This window comes from Mauremys reevesii, linkage group 5 (genome assembly GCF_016161935.1).
Source record: "Mauremys reevesii isolate NIE-2019 linkage group 5, ASM1616193v1, whole genome shotgun sequence".
In the NCBI taxonomy this organism is placed as follows: Eukaryota; Metazoa; Chordata; order Testudines; family Geoemydidae; genus Mauremys; species Mauremys reevesii.
Genome location: NC_052627.1, coordinates 96,367,926 through 96,387,862, shown reverse-complemented (window position 1 = coordinate 96,387,862; position 19,937 = coordinate 96,367,926). Strand labels below are relative to the sequence as shown.

At 40.6% G+C, this 19,937-nt stretch overlaps 1 protein-coding gene across 7 annotated transcripts in view; it reads left to right on the top strand.

The window, feature by feature from the left end:
• The window catches only part of WDR19 (WD repeat domain 19), a 104,340-nt gene that overhangs the window by 82,222 nt on the left and 2,181 nt on the right, over positions 1 to 19,937 (top strand). For all 7 annotated transcript variants that reach the window (XM_039541729.1, XM_039541730.1, XM_039541725.1 and 4 more), the window contains 9 exons: positions 1,265 to 1,377; positions 3,390 to 3,458; positions 3,991 to 4,068; positions 10,312 to 10,408; positions 12,770 to 12,894; positions 14,942 to 15,023; positions 16,680 to 16,830; positions 18,371 to 18,494; positions 19,542 to 19,618. In XM_039541729.1, coding sequence (XP_039397663.1) covers positions 1,265 to 1,377; positions 3,390 to 3,458; positions 3,991 to 4,068; positions 10,312 to 10,408; positions 12,770 to 12,894; positions 14,942 to 15,023; positions 16,680 to 16,830; positions 18,371 to 18,494; positions 19,542 to 19,618 — 916 coding nt within the window. The remainder of the gene's footprint in view (positions 1 to 1,264; positions 1,378 to 3,389; positions 3,459 to 3,990; positions 4,069 to 10,311; positions 10,409 to 12,769; positions 12,895 to 14,941; positions 15,024 to 16,679; positions 16,831 to 18,370; positions 18,495 to 19,541; positions 19,619 to 19,937) is intronic.

Genomic DNA, 19,937 nt, shown 5'->3' with positions numbered 1-19,937 from the left:
TCTCTTTGATCCATGGTCACCTACAGAATTCAGTTTTCTGCCTTATTAATACTAGGAGGCAATGGAAAACTCACTGAACCAGTTCACAGTTAAGTCATTTGACCATGCCTAATAAACGTAATTACCCGTGTCATTATGGTGTGTAAAACCTAAATTAAAAAACTGCTCCAGTAAGTCATTTGTAAGGCTGCAAGTTTGTTATGGATTCCGTGACTTCTGCAGCAGCTGGTGCACCTGGCTAAGGGGCAGCTCAGGCAGCCCCTGCACCAGGCGCACAAGCCACTGCTGGAGCAGTCTCAGGACACTGCCTCCTCCCCGAGCAGCAGAGTTTGGGTGTGGGAGGGGGCACGGGGTTGGGGCACGGGATGGGGTGAGGTGGGCTCTGGGCAGCACTTATGTGGGGACTCCCCAGAAGCAGTGATATCCCTCTCCCTCAGCTGCTAGGCGGAGGTGTGGCCAGGCAGCTCTGCATCCTGCCTCCACCTGCAGGCACCACCCCCGCACTTCCCACTGGCCATGGTTCCCAGCCAGTGGGAGCTGTGAAGTCAGTGCTCTGGGCAGAGGCAGCACACAGAGCTGCCTGGTCATGCCTCCATCTAGCAGCTGAGCGAGGGGATGTTGCTGCTTCCAGGGATCCCCCCAGGTAAGCGCTACCCAGAGCCTGCCTCACACCATCCCATGCCCCTGCCCCTCCTACACCCAAACTCTGCTACTACTGGGGGGAGGGGGCACAGAGCCAGGTCAGGAGTCTGCTGGTCCCACCAACGTGCCCCCTCTCTGCTCCCCCAGCACCAGCAGGGGTTCTGGGTCATGTGCTGCCACCCACACCTCCCCAGCACCAGCGGGGGTCCTGGGCCACATGCCGCCGCACACCCCTGCCAGCACCTGGGCCTCCCTCCCCCTGCACCTGCGGTGCCCCTGGGAACCCTCCACCCCCCACCCCCCCAGCCGCAAGTTTTAGTCACAGGTATTTTTAGTAAAAGTCATGGACAGGTCACAGGCCGTGAATTGACCTGTCCATGACTTTTACTAAAAATACCTATGACTAAAAGGTACCCTTAGCCACTAGTCCTTTACGAAAGATCAAATGTGGCACATTAAGTAGGTATAAACTGTGCAAAACAAGTTATAAATCCAGCTGGCTCCTATTTTGTTTGAAAACCAACAGCCAAAAATGTGAAATATATGGTTTGCCTCTTTGACAGGATCTGTAAACCTTTGTTTCATGAGAAGAATTTTGCTCACATTAGTGTCTGTGTTGCAGGTTCTGAGAATACTACCAATGAAGACTATCAGAGTATTGCACTATACTTCGAAGGAGAAAAAAAACATTTTCAGGCGGGCAAGTTCTTTTTGCTGTGCGGTCAGTATGCCCGGGTTAGTATTCCGAGATAAAACAGCAACAGTATTTAAATGCGCATAGCAATGGTTGTGCAAAACACTGGATTCCAGGATTATTACACTTCCTACAGATCAGAAAAAAAATAGGCTTTTTATCTTCTTCCTCGTATTTCACATTGATGCAATCAGAAGAAAAAAATATTACTGTTCTACCTACAACAAAACTTAGAGGAAATTATTTCTTCCATTAAATAGAAATTGAATAAAGGGTGAGTGCTATATATTATGTTATTCAGCCATGCAGTGGAAGCTTCATATGGATCGTAGACATAATATATCTCTAAGTGATACATTAACATACCGTATATACTTGATCATAAGCTGGTTCGTTTATAAGCCGACCCCCGCAAGATGAATAAGTAAAAATGGAAAATTGTTATGACCCATCCATAAGCCGACCCTATAATTCAGGGGCCAGCAAACTTTGGCTCCCGGGCCATGAGGATAAGCCGCCGGTGGGCAGAGATGGTTTGTTTACCTCGAGCATCCACAGGCACAGAGGTAAACCTAAGTAAACAAAGTGTCCCGGCGTACCAGCTGCTTACCCTGATAGGCCAGGACAGCAACTGGTGGGGAAATCTTTTGTGGGGAAAGAAGCTGAGGATCAGGGGAGTAACCCCTGTGACCAGCCCCCACGTGACCCCACCCCTAGCCTGGGACCCCCACACTCTCCGCATCCCATCCCGTCCCACCTTATCTGGGGAGGGCCAGGGGAGGATGTCTCTGACCTGGCTGGAGCTGCTCCAGCAGGCTGGGCAGCGCGGCTGCAGCCTGCTCCAGCGGACCAGACCAGGCGGCACGGCCGCATGTTCCAGTGGGCTGGGCCGGGTGACACGGCCACAGCGTGCTCCGGAGGGCCAGGCGATGCAGCCACAGCCTGCTCTGTGGGGCAGGGCTGAGCAGCACAGCTGCAGCCTGCCAGCCCCAGAGCTGCAGCTGCTTTGGAGGCTGGAGGGGAGAGCAGCGTGGCCAGAAGTGGAGAGACTCTGGCCCCACCTCTTCTCTTCTGGCTCTGCTGGCTGTGCTGCCTCTCCTTGCTCCCTCTGTTGGGGGGAGAGGCTGTGTCCCAACTCTCCCTCTCTATACCTGTTCATAAGCCGACCCCCTTCTCTGGTGCTTCCCTTTTTTACTAAAAAAAAATGTGGCTTATGAACGAGTATATACGGTAGTTAGTTTAGTTACTGTTTACTTTGCTTGTCTGAATGTTCAGTTGTAGAAAAAACTCATTAATTGATTAAATACTGTAGCTTATTGAAACACAATTTTTAAAGGAAAGAGTATGCAAATTAGCATATTTCTTATAGACTGGTTACAAGTTGAGTGTGTCAGCCACTGCATATTAAGCAGAATGTTTATGTCCTGAGAGCAAAAAAGCAAGGTTATGAATTTTTGAAAATTACCAACTGCTGGGGATGGGACCATTGTAGGTGACCTTCTTCTCCCAGTGAGTCAGTGCCCCTTGGTTGCAGCGCTCTGTAATACCCCAGTAGAGCAGATCTCCTCTGATTGCTGGCTGTCAGTGCTGATAAGAAATATGCCAGGACTAGACTATGAATGCTCCTGCTGTTCTGATGAGGCCACGGGAGTGAGGAGGAACCAGGGTGGGTATGGGTGATGTGCTGGATTGTAATTGTCCAGCAAGCCCTTCAGAAAGACTTCATCAGTATATTTTTTCCTACAGCAGTTTTTGGGACAGCAGCTGATGCCTGTGTACCGCCATGGTCCTGGTGTGGTCATCCTTATTGGTCATTTTCACTACTTTGTGACTCAATTGACTTCAGATTCATATGAAACACCACAAATGCTCTCAATGTGTGCTCAGGGATCACGTAATTTTAATGTAATCAAAGGATGTTTCTCCTTCCTTCCTGGATGCTGCAGAACTAGATGAATTAAAATATAATTTTTCAAAAATAGGGAAAAAGCTTTTATAAAGAAAATACCATGTCATTTATCTGTAATACCCTGTATTTCTATTTTTGTTTCAGGCACTAAAACACTTTCTGAAAAGTCCAACCACAGAAGATAACATGGCTATAGAAATGGCTATTGAAACAGTAAGAAACATTGATAAACCTAAGAAATTGAATATTCAGCCTGCTTTTCAAGTAATCTGTGTCTCTACTGTAATGATGTCGTCCTAGTGTTTAGCATAATTTGAATAGCTTATAGATGTAAGGAGGAATCTGCAAGAGTAAAAGCAAGGGCTAAGGTAAAAAGTTTCTGATGCCATCCCAAATAATTTTCTTAGCACTGATGCTGAAAAAAGGGAATGTAAATAACATATCTGTCTGTAATTCCAAATCTAGATCTTGTTAATATTTAATGGATGCAATTTAAAAACCTGTTAAATAGGTAGTAGTTTATGACATCCTTGCCATAGTGTGTTAGATTTTCAACATGGACTTCAGCATGTCAAAGAGAAGCTGATCAATCAAATAGATACCTACTTTACTGCATTTTGAGTACATAACACCGGTAAAAACATGTTTTAAATATATCTAAGTTCAAAGGTTTTCTATGGAGAAATCTAATTCTTTTTCCCCATATTTCAGGCACATGTTGACATTTTTCCTCTGTCTTTCATAGGTGGGACAGGCAAAAGATGAAGCACTAACCAATCAGCTGATAGACTACCTTATGGGGGAGAGTGATGGCATGCCCAAGGTACTATATTCCTATCACTCTTTTTTCTCCAGTTTCTGTTCTACAGGATGATTTATTTTATTTTTTTGCCCTTCAGACACCTAGTAGATGTAGATTGCTTTTTTTTTTTTTTTTGGATATATAAACATAGTTCTGGACAAAGTGCTCAGCTCCCATTTAAGTTCCTAAAGTAAATTATCAGATTTTCAAAGGGGCTCACTGCGAAGCATCTCCCATTGATATGTGGACAATGGGTTCTGTAGTTATTTGGAAATCTAGCTACTTCATTTAGATACCTAAATGGATGCTGAACGTTTTTTGAAAATCTGGCCCTCTATTTTTGTACTTCATTATCTAATATCATACAGTTTTCAAAGTTGAAAATGATTTATTACAGTCAATTCCAACTGCAAATATAGGGTATGGTTTCCCTAACTATACTTATCTTAGATAAAAAATTAATTACACTGTGCTGGGATATACAATTCCATATGTGATCTGTACACGACTAAATAAAGCATTTATAGTAAAAAGAAAACTAAAGATTAGCAAATCCATATCTTGAGTTTTTAATGGCATACTTTATATATAGAATGCTGAGTTATTTAACACTAAGAATATAAAATATTGTAGGTATTTATTTTTTATTGTGACTCATGGGAAGTCTTTCTGAGGTCACAGAGTTTAAGGTCAGTAGGGATCACCCGACCATCTGGTCTGACCTCTTGTATCTCACAGGCCACCAATACCACCATTACATTCCTGCAGGAGCTTTATGGATTTTTGCTTTTATCTCCCTTCTGGGAGCCCTCATTTCATCCCAGCATCCTTTATACAAAGAGGACTAAATAGAGCTGCTTTTGGAGTCCATAGGCCACTTCTCCCACCATAGGTAGTGATGCAAGCATGGGGAACTGGTAGACTACCACCAATAGGCTGTACTAGTCCGTCTTCCACTCTTACGTGCTATATTTTTTTGTATTAGTTGTCATGTTTGTGTGCTTGGTTAGTAATGTTAACCAATGTTGTTAATCCTGCTTGTTAATGCCATAGGTCTGATGTTAAAAGGAAGACCAAGAATACCAAATATATTTCAGGGTAAAGGGCTCAGAGAAATTACAATGTCTTCAGAGGTGAAATTCTCTTCTCGTATCCACACAACCAATCTCTACTTCAGTATCTTGATTTCCATACATGTGAAAACCACCAACTAGGTGAGCAAAATATAGGAGTTTAGATCTGCAGTGTGGATCTGAGAAAAGAATTTTGCCCATATTATCTTTGCATGATTATTTTTCATCTAGGTTTTAAAATATGCTAACAGCCGTCAGATGGTGGTTATCTTTGGGTAATTCAGTTTCTCTGAGATCCTCTGTGGCTGAGCTAGAGAAGGCACTTGCTCCCATACATACACTGCATCAGAAAGACTCTGCAGGGCTTCCACAGTGTAATCTCCACAGTCCTGTAAATTCAGAATCACAGATTTATGCTCTGTAGGCATGGAACTGGGTTTGACAGCTCTTGAGAAGGTGTGTAGTTGCTGCTGAAGGGCTGCAAGCCCTCAGAATTCTAGTTGTGATGTTGCAGAGCTCCAGCCTCTTCCTTGCTGTGTTGTATTATAGGGCCAGTATTGGTCCTTTGGGCATTTAGTGACATTTCTGTCTTTTTTTAATTAAAAAAAAAAATCTCTGCACTTTGAGCAGCTGCTTTATCTGTCTTTGTTGGGTGCTGTTTTGATGTAATGTTACCTTTCATCAGACATTTGGATGACACCAAAATTGTAGAGGGAACATACACTCAAGAGGACAGAATTCAATTGCAAAGTGACCTGGAGAGATTAGAACTGTAAGGGCTGTGATGGGAGATCTGGCACTAACAAATATTGCTGCACACAGATATAAACTGTGGGTGGGACATGAACTGACAGTCACAGCCTGTCCTTAGATTATTTTTTCTGTAAACCGCAACCTGGTTGCCTCGTGGAATGTGTGGGATGGGGAATTGGAAGTGACCCACAATATGAAAAAGTTTGAGAACCAGTTTTAATGATTTAATTTTTTTTATAAACCATCATAGCATTGTGGGAATAAACTCATTGTAATGTTTAACATTGTTTTGCAACTTGTATGAAGGGCATTCTTTTCCTCATTTAAAAGCTCTCTCTTGTTCTTCTGAATGCTTTACCCCATCTGCCATAGTCTCTCTCAGTGAGTAACATCATTTTACTTTATCAAATCATAGTACTGTAACTTGTTAAAGAAAAAAAAATTTTTTTTTAACTTCATTATGGTGTAGAGGCAAATGCCTGACTGAAATTCTCAAGCAATCTGAATCACATTTTTATAGAATAACATCTTTTAGATGGTAGAATTTTTATTTCACTGAAGATAAAATCTACATTGAAGTAGCCATACGGCAGAAATTTGTTAATCCTCTCTTCACTTATTCCCAAACTAGATAATTCTCAGAATAGCCTGGTTGTTTCACTCCACTTCTCAATAAAGAGTTAATAGCTCAGGGCTGTAGTGAGGTGTTATATTACTAAGCCTTTATGACATTTATCAAAATGTTTCTATACCCTTTGTATTCTAATATATTAATAAATTTATTACCTATAATACTAAACTACACTTGTCAGAATTAAGACAAAAGGATTCTGATCCAATATCCTTGATTTATATCCTGGTTTTTTGCTTACTATAATGCATATCACTTAGAGTGTTAATTAACAACCTTCTGTGTTCTGTGTTTTTTTTTAAATACAAAAATGTTTTAAAAATTGAAAACAAGCAACCCTGAAAACAAAATTCTGTAAAGTTGCCAAATTCCAATAAAAAAGTAGTAATGGTCTATTGAATATTAATAATATGTTTTCCAAAAGTTCTAAGAAGGATATTTTCTATTTAAAACTGTTTTCTCTAATTTTAAAAACGTAAGCCAAATTTAAAAGCATACAATATAAAATTAAAACATTTAGGGCCATATTTAAAATAAACTGGACTCAACTGAAGATGTAAAAATAAACTATTTGTAGATACAATTTGAGTCATTTAGATATGTTACCTTAATTGCATCCACAATGAGGTATATAGGAAACACTATACCAGGTCAGGTCAGTGGTCCATCTTCTGACAGTGGTCAGATGATGTTTTGGAGGTACAAAAAACCATGTGGTGGACAATTATGTAATAACCTGATGATAGGAGAATTTTCTTCCTAACTCTAGTCAATTAATGATTGCATTGTCCCAACTAATACAATATATTATTCTATCTAATGCAACTGTAGAGTTTCATTATCTATATAAATATCTAATTTTTTAAAATCTCATTAAGTTACTAGCCTTTGTGGCAGTGAGTTCCTCAGGTTAAGTATGTTATGTAAAATTATATTTCCCATTATCAGTTTTCAGTGTCTCTTTTCAATCTCCACTGAATGTTTTTTTTGTTGTTGTGAGGGAGGATATGCAAATCTCTATTTTGTTAACCTCTATCATGTCCCTTTTATTTGTCTCCTCCATCAGTTGAAGAGTCATAATCTTTTCAGTCTCTTCCTTATATGGAAGTTTCTCCATGCCTTTAACAATTTTCTCACCTTTCTCTAACCTCCCTCTGTTTCCACAATGTATCTTTTGAGATGTGCTGAATGCAGTATTCTGGGGGAGGGTACACCATTGATTTACGTAATTCCATTATATTTTTCTGTCTCATTCTATATATATCCTAATGCTTTTTGTTTTTATGACTACTACTGCAAATTGAGCAGAGGTTTCTGTTGAACTGTCTATAATGCTACTCAGGTCTTTTAGATGAGTGTAGGGTGACCAGATGAGATGAAGAAAATATCGAGACACGTTGGTGGGGGGGCGTGTTCGCCGGAGGAGAAAAAAAAAAAAGCCGAGTGCTGCTGGGTGGCGGAGCAAAATATTGGGACAAATTGTGTCCTGACCAAAGATCGGTCAGGACACGGGACAACCACCCAAATATCAGGACGGTCCCCATTTTATCGGGACATCTGGTCACCCTAGATGAGTGGATTGTAGTTAATTTAGAACCCAGCAATGTGTATAAGTAATTCAAACTATTCTTTCCTATTTGCATCACCTTGCAAGTCAGCAATGATTTCATCTGCTGTCATTGTGCCAACTTGTCTAGTTTTGTCAGGGTCCCTTGTCAGTTTTCATCCTTCTTGACTAACCTAAATATTGTTGCTTCATCTGCAAATTCTACCCATTTGCTCACTACCCTTTCCAGCACAGTAAAAAAAAAATAACAGTGGTGACACTTTGCAATTAGTCTTTTCCCATTACAAAAACTGATCATTTACTTCCGCTCTTCGTTTTATGTCCTTAGACAGTTTCTAAAATACTTAACTTCTCATTCCATGACTACTTAATTTCCATAATAAACTCTTGTGAAGGCACTTTTTCAAAGGCATTTTGAACGTCCATGTAAATTGCCAGCTAGTTCTCTCTTATCTTTTATTTGTTGCTGCTACTCAGAGAATTCTAGTAGTTTAATAGAGCATGATTTGCCTTTACCGAAACTGTACTAGTTTGCTGCTATCATATCACATTCATCTAAGTATTCTAGAATTTTGTTGGGTTTTTTTTTTTAATTATTCAGCCAATTTTCCTGGTACTGCAGTAAGACTTACTGGGCTGTAATGTCTAAGATTACCCCTTAGCACCTATTTTAAAGCTAGACAGATACCTTTGCTACCCTCTAGTCCTCTGGTATAGTAGCTGACTTTAATGAGAGGTTACATATTTTTCATAGCAGCTCAGCCTCTTCATTCTTAAATTCCTTCTCATCTTGTGGGGTCTGTCTACACTGCACTGTAGCCGGAGCCCTGCAAGCCCATGTCAGCTGACATGGGCCAGCCACAGGTGTTTAATTGTAATGTAGACATACCCTTTGGCTGTATACCATCTGGTTCTGGTGACTTACTACTCTTTAATGGCTGGGATTTATCACCCTTACTCAAGCAAAATAGTATCTTAGTCCATGAGAAGTACTGCTGATTTCAGAGGGGTTTCAGGCAGAGTAAGGTGGTATTTTTGTGTAAAGATGGCATTTAGTCTCATCTTATTCCAGCACAACCTGTTTTGATACCTCAGTATCTGATAGTACATCATTTTTATTACCTGAAAAGAGAGAGTCTCTCCAACTTCCTCTGTGGTGAGGACTGATTTAAAAAAATCATCTAAGCTTCTCTGCGCTGCCCTTAACCTCCTTAAATTGCTCCTTTTATTTCATGATAAATCCAGTGGACCCACGCGTTCTCCTGCAGGCTTCCTCCTTTTGATCTACTTAGTCTTCCTTGTTGTTCTTTTGCAGGTGCAGCTAAAAAAAAGGAGTAATTTTAATTCATTGTTCTTTATCTTCTACTGAATCAGGGGCTACTGAATCAGGGGCTATTGCAGAACAGAATTTCAAGGTCAACATTTTAGCATCAGTACTTTTCTATAATAGTTTTTTAATTACAACTCAATTATAATTATTTAAAAGGTTCTTGTAAGATAAAAGTTATATACTTTTTTTTCCATAATTGCTCCTCCACTACAAATTTACTGTAGAATACCAAAAAGCAGAAACAAAACCCTAGGTAAATTTCAAAAACTTCTCTGATTGACTAGATCTGACATTACTGGAACAATGTAGCCGCATCAGTGTCCAATTTCTTCAGTATTAGTCACCTCATGATTAGTGTGCTTTCTCTTCAACTTTTTTCAAGCAATTATATATTTTAGAAGTTCTCTCATATCAGCAGATTTACATGAATGTTACATTCCAGCTGAAAGAGGGATATCTTTCAACTGTATTTTCATGTACTGTTTGTTAAGAATGGAAAAATTTCCCTGATTGTTTCCTTCCTGAAAGTAATCTCTTCATCAATCCAAGAGCAGTTTGAGGAGAAGTTTAGAAACAATCCTAATCAAGGGGTGGAGGTCCAGTAAAAAAAATTCTCCTTGATGGAGAGAAGGGAAGAGAGATTTCTGCTCACTACTTCCCCCAAAAAATATTTTAAAAGCTAGTTTAGCAATGAAAGAAATGGGAGTACTGGATCACAGTTTTGTTTGGACTGCCACAGGCAGAGAACATGATGCACAGCCAGACAGGGTATGGCCAAGCCACAGAGTTCACAGACATATCTGAACTGACTCTTGACATTTGCTTGAGATAGAGAGAGATTAAGATCTAGAAGATGATACAGCAGTATATGTTCCATCAGCAAAATTACTTTTGTATTGTTCTGATTAAGGACGCCAAGTATCTGTTCCGCTTGTACATGGCACTAAAGCAATACAGAGAAGCTGCCCGAACGGCCATAATAATTGCCAGGGAGGAGCAGTCTGCAGGTAGGTCACTCAATACTCTTAATTTATTCTGTTTTTACTGATGTGACAACAGGATTCCATTTTCCATCCCAGCAATATTTTAGATACTACCACTAATAGGAGTATGCTCAAAGAAGGGCATATATCAATTTTAGAAAGACCTCCGTCTTGTGTGCACTAACGATTTTCTCTTATATTCAGCCTTTATTTGAAAGTGTGAAGTTGCCATTATGGGAGTTTAAAGCACTCTTATAGGGTCTGTATACACTGCAATTAAAAACCCGTGCCTGGCCCATGCCATCTGACTTGGGCTAAGGGGCTGTTTAAATGCAGTGTAGACATTCTGGCTTGGCCTGCAGCCAGACCCTCACACTTTACAAGATCCTAGAGCAGGGGTTGGCAGCCTTTCAGAAGTTGTGTGCCAAGTCTTCATTTATTCACTCTAATTTAAGGTTGTGTGCGCCAGTAATACATTTTAATGTTTTAGAAGATCTTTCTATAAGTCTATAATATATAACTAAACTATTGTAGTATGTAAAGTAAATAAGGTTTTTTAAATGTTTAAGAAACTTCATTTAAAATTCAATTAAAATGCAGAGCCCCCCAGACTGGTGGCCAGGACTGGGGCAGTGTGAGTGCCACTGAAAATCAGTGCGAGTGCCATAGGTTGCCTACCCCTGTCCTAGAGCCTGGGCTCTAACCTGAGCCAAAATATCTATACCACAATTAAACAGCCCCTTAGTGTGAGCTTGAGTCAACTGGCATAAGCCAGCTGTGGGTTTTTAACTGCAGTATAGACTTACCCCTAGTGATGGTGGTAGTGAGATTGGAAAGTCATGGAGAGAGTCTCTTAGGCCTGGTCTACACTAGGGTGGGGGGTCGAACTAAGGTACGCGACTTCAGCTACGCGAATAGCGTAGCTGAAGTTGAACTACCTTAGTTCGAACTTCTTACCTGTCCAGACGCCGCGGGATCGAAGTCCGCAGCTCCCCCGTCAACTCCGCCACCGCCGTTCGCGGTGGTGGAGTTCCAGAGTCGACGGGAGCACGTTCGGAGTTCGGACTATCGCGTTTAGATTAGACACGATAGTTCGAACTCTGAGAAGTTGAACGCTACGCGTCGACCCGGCGGTAAGTATGGACGTACCCTTAGTTTCTTTTATTTCATTCCCAGTAGATATATTAGTAGAGACTACCGAGAACTTCACTTTTCCCCATAATGGAGGTCTGTTCCTTAATTGCAGTGGCTGGTAGACATGGTTTCTAATTTAGGGACTGATCCTGCAGTCCTTAGCTACCTCAAACACTGATTTGAGTAGGAGTTTCACCTGTAATGATTGCTTTTAAAAGAACAGACTTCTAAAGATTCTTTTTTTTTATGATACTTGTTTTTTAGTGGTTGGTTAGATTTTAGATAGAGGGGCGAGAAAAATAAAATGAGGAAGGGGTTTGGGAAGCAAAATAGTGTATCTCCTCCATTGGCTGCTCCCGCACTAGTCCAGGCAACAGTCCTATAACAACTTTCTATTTTCTTTTAATTTAAAATAAGTTATGGAAAATGTTTTTAAAACAGCAGCCTCAGGGACAAGGAGGACAATCACATTCTGGGTAAGTTAACAGCTGTCTGCTGCTCTGCAATGGGCTGGAAAATCTCAAACCCATGGCACTGAGTGTCAAGGGTCTGCTACGCCACAGCAGTGAAAAACAGTTATGTGCTCATGATGTAAGCATGGAACATAAAGGCTCAAGGGTTTTATTATTCATTGCCTAAATTCCTTAAACCTGAAAATATAGCAGTAATCCTGAAATAATAAAATGTGGTGCTTTAATTGATCTTAAGTGAAATCTTTTTCCACCTATTTAATTTAGCAAAGTACTATACACACATACACTAGGATATTAAACTATAAAACTTCAAATATTCCAGTATTCGATATTTAACTAATTATAGAAATAATATGTGAAATAATCATTGTCCAGAAACAAAGGAAATCCATCCTAGGATGCCCTAAAACTACTGTTTTGTACTTTATTGGAATAATAATGGATGTTCCAACTTCCATTTTTAATATAGGGGACAGCAGCAGATAAAATAATGATCTACATGTGCTTTGAGCTGTTCCACATATGTCCTACTTTTTATGTTTCTTCCCATGTCACACTGATTTTTTTCCATTTAGCTGCTAAACTAGTACTGTCTAGGATATTGTAGCAGGCTCTAGGTGCCTGTGATTTTTCCAGACAAATTGATTTGCAAATTTTCTGCGCTTAGATTATAGCTAAAAGCCTACAGTTGAGTTTAATTATATCCCTTGTGTAAGAGCATTGTTGTGAAAAATTACATTTACTGTTAAATGTAAATTTATTGTTTTTTCTTTTAAAGGAAACTACCGAAATGCACATGATGTTCTTTTTAGTATGTATTCAGAACTCAAAACCCAGAAAATTAAAATTCCTTCTGAGATGGCTACAAATCTTATGATTCTACACAGCTATATTTTAGTAAAGGTAATGCAGATTCAGAATTAGTGTTTTAATGAAGCAAATTCTATGCAATATTTATATAAATTGCATAGATAGCTGCTCTGTGTAGATTAATTATGCTGGCATATTTGTTGATAGTACATACAGATGGAAGCTGGTAAATGCACTAGTTACAAGAATATTCCATTTCCATTCAGTGAGCTCACTGCCTATCAGTCATTTTATACCATTGAATAGCATAGTCCCAAAAGTTCCGGTTTACTCAGGATAGCCCTGGGTTTCTGTTACGTGGCTCAGGTCCTTGTGTTTATGCTGTGCAACCGGGATCAAATAAAAATCCGGTTGTAGTTTTATGATTACTAGAGATAGCTGGGGCTGCTAAAGCCTGCCTCTCTCCTTCCTTAGATTTCATTGCTCTGCCTGTGGCTTTCCATTTCCTCACCCGGGCAAGGAGATAGCAGGCTCAAGAACAATCGGTAGGAGCACTTTCAGCTGGCTTAGGGACAAGTCATAAGAAAATGGAGGCACCAAAGGAGTCATCCTCTGAGAAAGACCTCAGGTTGGGGCAGAGGGGGAAGAGAGATGCCCTACAAAAATGCTATAAAAATGCCAGAGGATAAAGACCAGACCTGAAGAGCTCTGTGTAGCTCGAAAGCAGGTCTGTCTCATCAACAGAAGTTGGTCCAATATATACACCTCACTCACCATGTCTTTCAGAGGATAAAGAGGGCTAAATAGGATTCCCCAAAACACATCATCTCCCCCTCCAGTGGCCCAAAGAAAATAAGTGGTGAGGCAGACATAGGTGTCATAGAGCCTAATAGAAGTCTCCATCCATAAATATTTGTGGGCCTCCCCTTACTGGTTCTGTATCTATTTTGGCAGTATTGATGGTGGAGGTTTTCAGGCGGTTAAGTTACAAAACATCAGTTGTATCCCACTACAATATATGGGCAGAGAACTTACGTTTGTAGACTGTGTATGAGAGGAGACTACATTTATCTTAGATTGTAGTAGAATTGCATCAGTGCACTGCCAGCAGAAAGTTTGGCCCAGCATCTTTTGAAATGGTTTGATGCTTTAATAATCTTATCAGACAACCTTTAAATCCTCAAGTGATTTGCCGATAACTTGGAGATTTGTCCATGGAAATGTCTTACCGGCAGCTACAGGCTATAAACTGTTGTTAATAAAACCTAAAATTAATAGAAGCTTAGAGAGGTAATGCCCAAAGGAAAAAAAGTTACAAAAGTTTGAGACGCTACGGTAGCAAGTAGTTCTAAGATTAGCTGAAATACCAAGTATAGTATAGAGAGAGCCCTGCAAATCTGCGGATATCCACTTCATAGCCACGGACCATTTTTGTGGATAATGGATCGGATGCCGATACAACCACACAGGGCTCTACTCACCTGAGGCGCCTGGCCCACAGCATCTGGCTTGTGTAGCCCAGGAGGTGGGGCCAGCAATCAGTGGCTGTGGCTGGGCAGCAGGTCAGAGTCGGGACTGTCCAGCACCCACTCACCACGCCACTTCCTGCCCAGCAGTGTGGACCCCTCAGGCAGCACCAGCAACCTCACCATGGCCCAGCCCGGTAGCCCTGACCATGCTCCCAGTCCCAGGCCTGGCCACGAGGATTGGAGCAGGTGGGGCCCCGTCGCCCCACCCCACTGTGATGCAAGATGCACTGCTGCACTCGCAGTGTGCCATCACTAGCGAGCCCCTGGGAGCAGCACACAATGCAACGCCCCTTTGAGACCCCGCCCCTGCACTGCCCCTTACCCCCAATCCCCACCCTCCTGCTGCCTCTTCCCTGCAAGACCCTGCCCCCCCCAACTCACTCCTCCACCTCTTCTTCTCCCCCCCAGTTCCCCAGCCCTTGTGAGACAGCTTGGTGCTGCTGATACAGGTAAAAGATGGCTAGCAGATGGCGAGTTGACCGTGGTGGATGCGGATCCACATTCTTTTATCCGCGCAGAGCTCTAGTATAGAATGGCCAAAGCATTTACTAGTTTCAGATCCTCCAAATGCTGTTGCTGTAGTGTAAATATACCCACTTGTTTTATTTCAGACTCATGTTAAACGTGGAGATCACATGAAGGGTGCACGCATGCTTATTCGTGTAGCCAACAACATCAGCAAGTTCCCATCACGTAAGTGCTGTCCACACACACAAAAGCATACGAGAATTAACTATCCAGTGCATCAGACACTTTCCTCTTGTGCTAATCTTTGAACAAGCGTAGGTACGTAGTAAAAGTTAAACCTGTCCTCCTATGGAAAACCTGCTTTGCTACATGGCACATAGGTATGAAGGCCTTACAGTGATGAGGGCAACACTGCTAGCTAAGTGTGTCCTCAACCATACTAATTGCTAAATGGTCGCAGTATTAAGTTGCATGAACCACAGTCTCAATATCATATGTAACTGGTGGGTCAATTCTGGGACCTTGCCACAAAACTCATCTGTCTTCTTTCAGATGTACTACATCTTCAGTACAGGAGAGTACTGCAAGGCCAGGGAGTCTTACTATTATGGCAGTCCTTGCTTGGGACAATGTACAGTGCAAGTGCAAGATGCTAATGCTTGGCTCACTGTTATATAGTGGTTACCTTTAAAATTTTCATTTTTTATTTTGGTAATTAGACATTACTGCTGTATGCCTTATACTCTGTCTAGGGAATACTGTTACCTACTTACCAAAGGTAAAATTTCTTTGAGAAACTGCTACATGCAGAATCCTCTCACATATGACAACAGTAGTGACAGTACGTATGTCTACACCACATGTTCACTTTTCACCTGCCTTCACCTAGGCTGCTCTGCATGACCAGCATTGGCCAGCTACACTAACTCCTGCACTCTTAAACACATTGTGACAGAAATTATACTCGACTGTTTGCTCCCAAGTTCCCAGCCACTGATGTCTCTACCTAAGTTATCAGTCCAGAGACACTGTGAATGTTTTGCTATGAATAGAGCTATGGTAAGAGGTGAACCATGACCATATTTGGGAGAGGTGGTGGTAATCTAACAATTCCCAAGGTCATATGTTCAGTCTCAGAAATGCACCATAGTGAGAGGAAACCCAATGACTGGGATATATTAACAGGAATGTCCTATGTAAGACACATGAGGTAATAGTTCTGCTCTATTCAGCAATGGTGAGACCTCAGCTGTATTATTGTGTCCAGTTTTGGGCACCATTTTTTGAGAGATGGGAACTGATTGGAGAGAGTCCTGAGGAGCACAACAAAAACAAGAGGTTTAAAAAAACATGCTCTGTGAGGAAAGGTAGAAAGAATGGGGCATGTTTATTCTAGAAAAGACAAGACTGAGGGGAGAATGAAATCTTCAAATAGGTAAAAGGTTGTTTATAAAAAGTATGGGAGAACAGCTGGTCACATGTCCACCCAGGGTAGGACAAGAAGCAATCGGCTTACTTAACAGCAAGGGAGATTTAAGTTAGATATTAAGAAAAACTTTATAATTATAAGGATAATTAAGCACAGGAACAGGTTCCCTAGGGAGGTTGTGTTATCCTTGTCTCTAGAAGTTTAAGAACAGGTTAAAGAAGGTGGAGTAGCTATACTTAATCCTGGCTCAGCACAAGGGGATGGACTAGGTGCCCTTTGGAGATCCCTTCAGACTCTGCATATCTATGTGGAAATATAAGTACCAAAAATCTGTGTAGCTCTGTGCCCTGAGTAAAGAATTTCTTCAAAAGAATCTCAACCCTATTTGCTCTATTGCTAAGGTTTTTAGCAGTGCTAGTGGTAGATTAATGTTTGCCATTGTTTCATTGCAGACATTGTCCCAATCCTGACGTCAACAGTGATTGAGTGTCATAGAGCAGGATTGAAAAACTCAGCTTTCAGTTTTGCTGCTATGTTGATGAGACCGGAGTACCGCAATAAAATAGATCTTAAATACAAAAAGAAGATCGAAGCAATGGTCAGGTGAGCTAGGCTAATATGATTTATAAGTGCAGACAACAAAAAAACTTTATCTGTAGCATTATTTTTCCTCCATAAAAATCTACGTTTACGTATTTTTTCCTTAGATATTTTTCCATAATCCTTACCTTAGATTGGGAGGTTAATAATGTCCAACTCCTCTAAAGACTGAGGCCCTTATTTTTCATTGTCTTGCATATTTACCTCTGTGCAAAGTGGGTGTAAAATGCTACCAAACTCGCTGCAATGCTTTACACCCATGTTGCACAGGTGTGAAAGTCTATAGTGAATTGAACCGACAAAGTCATAGTAGTTCTCCTATATTTGTATTTTCAGGGGTCAGTTGTTCAGCATCACTACTGTGCACAGCACTTTTTAGAAACGTGCAAAGCCATCAGTTTAAAACGAAAAAAGGGAGACGAGGCCAAGGATAAATACCAAGTTAAAAGGGCAAACTCTCAAATTCCTTCTCCCTCCCTCTGTGTAATCTGTTTAGACCACAAATTCTTAGAGGCAGAGACCTGTTTTCCTAGTATAATACTACTGTATAGATAATAGTGATGGTGTGTTTATCCTACATGTGTAAAGCTCCTTGCCTGCTTTTTAGGTGCTACTGTAAAAATCTCCCAGCCAGCATGCCAAACTGCTCTGCTATACTCATGACACCCTATTGGAGACAATAGGGTTACATGGGTGTAATTGAGAGCAGAATTTTTGCAACTTATGGGAGGAGTTTTGACTGCTCTGGTCAATACAACTGAAATAGCTCCTGTTCAGTAGAAAAAAAAATCAGGGTACAAAATCTGAACTTTGCCAAATTTTATAAAATTTTAATGAAAATGTCTAATTGTTTTCAAAGCTCATTATGCTGAGAGATTGGAAAGGATGTATTAGGCTAAATGGAAAGTGCTATGAAAGAGGATCAAAGCCTTTTATCTATAAAGTTCCAGGACAGAGTATATCTAGAAATCACTTAGGAAAACTAATTTTAAGTGTCCCTCTCACTGCCCTCATATTAGTTATAATCTAAACATTTTAGAGTTGAGTCTGGATCAGGATCCCTCACCACCATACATACTTGCTGAAAAAGAGCTTATGGACTGCAACTCCATTGAGCAGAAACTATAGTCCAACTATTACAATTCTGAAGCTTAAAAATTATAATATTTAACACCTAAATATCATGGTGAGTGGTGCCTAAGAAACAGTAAGATTAGATGATATTACATTAGTATATATACACACACACCCCATTTATTAATGGGATGTTTGAGAGATTAAGAATTCAAAATGGTGATCAACATTGCTTAATGGCAAATAAATGCTTCAAATTAAGGGCCCACTTGCAATGTTAGACAGTGTAAAGAAAATATGTGCAGTATCTAAGGGGAAATTGGTGAAGAGGGAAGGTGACAAAATATCGTTAACTGGAAACTGTACATTACTCCAAAAAATAAATGTTCTGCTCTTTACAGAAATAAGGTGTGGTCTTCTTTGGTGAAGGATTTCTTGTACTTGATTCAGATCCATATCTTATTTCTAGACGACCAGACACATCTGAGGCAGAAGAGCCAACTACACCATGCCCATACTGTGAATTCCTGCTCCCGGAGTGTGAACTCCTCTGCCCTGGATGTAAAAACAATCTCCCATATTGCATTGCAACTGTGAGTATTTTAAACTGAATGACAAATTCCCCTCCTCCCTGCGCGCGCACACGGTTTGAGAATGCTTCCTTTAGTATTTAGCACTGTGAACAAGGTCTGCCTCTTCCCCCTACTTAAAATGTCAGACTGTTTTGATAAGTAACATTCATCTAAATTTGTAATTGATTCAAACATGTTTGTCCAGTCAGTCTCTATCCCCATTGTTTAAATGAGAACACAAAATAACTGACTATTCTATCACTAAAATTTAATGAAACCAATGGATTTTTATAGTGAAATTATAAAGGTGTATGGTAAAGGAAAGAAAGGTGTGTGTTTTCAATTAAGACTGTTGTGCACAATGTTAGATGTTGCATCTTTGGAACTCTATGTATTTATGGAAACTTTTTAAATTAAGAGTGTACACAAGGAGGAAGCTGTCTCACTGTAAGCAGACTATCACAAAAACTGCTGCTTTGCCTGCAACTTTGTGGTCTCAGGTTGGATAAGGTGGTATGCAAACAGATGGCCTCACAGCTCTGGTGCCTTCTGTGTGCATGATTAGCAAGTGAAATCTTGTACCTACAATAAATTCCAGTATTAAAAAAAAGCCCCAACATTTCTGGTAAATATCTGGGACTGCTGTTTATAAACTCTTAAAATGATAACTCAGTAATGGTCATGGTAATTGTCCCTTGCTGTACTTCTACCAAAAAGAGGGGAAGAAGGGAGAATTACAAAGTGCAGAAAAATGTAATGAAATTCTGCATCTTCTTATTCAGAACTTCTTAAAATCCACAGCACTATTCATGCAGCAACAGATGCAAAAATGAAGTATCCAAATTATCACTCATGTAATGTTCACTTGAAAATAAATTACAGTAGCATTAAATCTAGCCATGCTGTAGGGTATTTGATACCATTGCAAGTTAGTGTCACTGTTCCTCATGAAACTTGTTAGATTTAAGGTCTTTCGCTGCAGAAAGGAGCAGAACTGAAGAGTCAGTATGCTGATTAGGATGCAAATACTTACAATCAGGTTTAATCATTGAAAACTTTCACCTGCAGGGTCGGCATATGGTAAAAAATGATTGGACAGCCTGTCCAAATTGTGACTTCCCTGCCCTGCACTCAGAGTTCAAAAAGTAAGTTGGAATCTTCCCTGCTGAATAAGGATTTTTTTTTTTTTAAATAGCAAAGACCCTTTTCCACAGGAAGAAGCTTTAAGCCTTTCATTCTGAAGGCCCATCATTTATCCTTACCCCACACTTTCACCATAGCGCTACCTTAGCATGAGCACCTTTGGGCATGCTGAATGCATGCTACAAATAGAGAACGGAGCAGCTGATCCAGTGTTGTAACTTTTGAAAGAAACTAGCAAGGGTGGAAATAGGCTTCTGCAACTTCCCAACACTTTCCCTTCCCATCCCCCAAGAGGCAGTGCAGAAACACACCAATACGGGC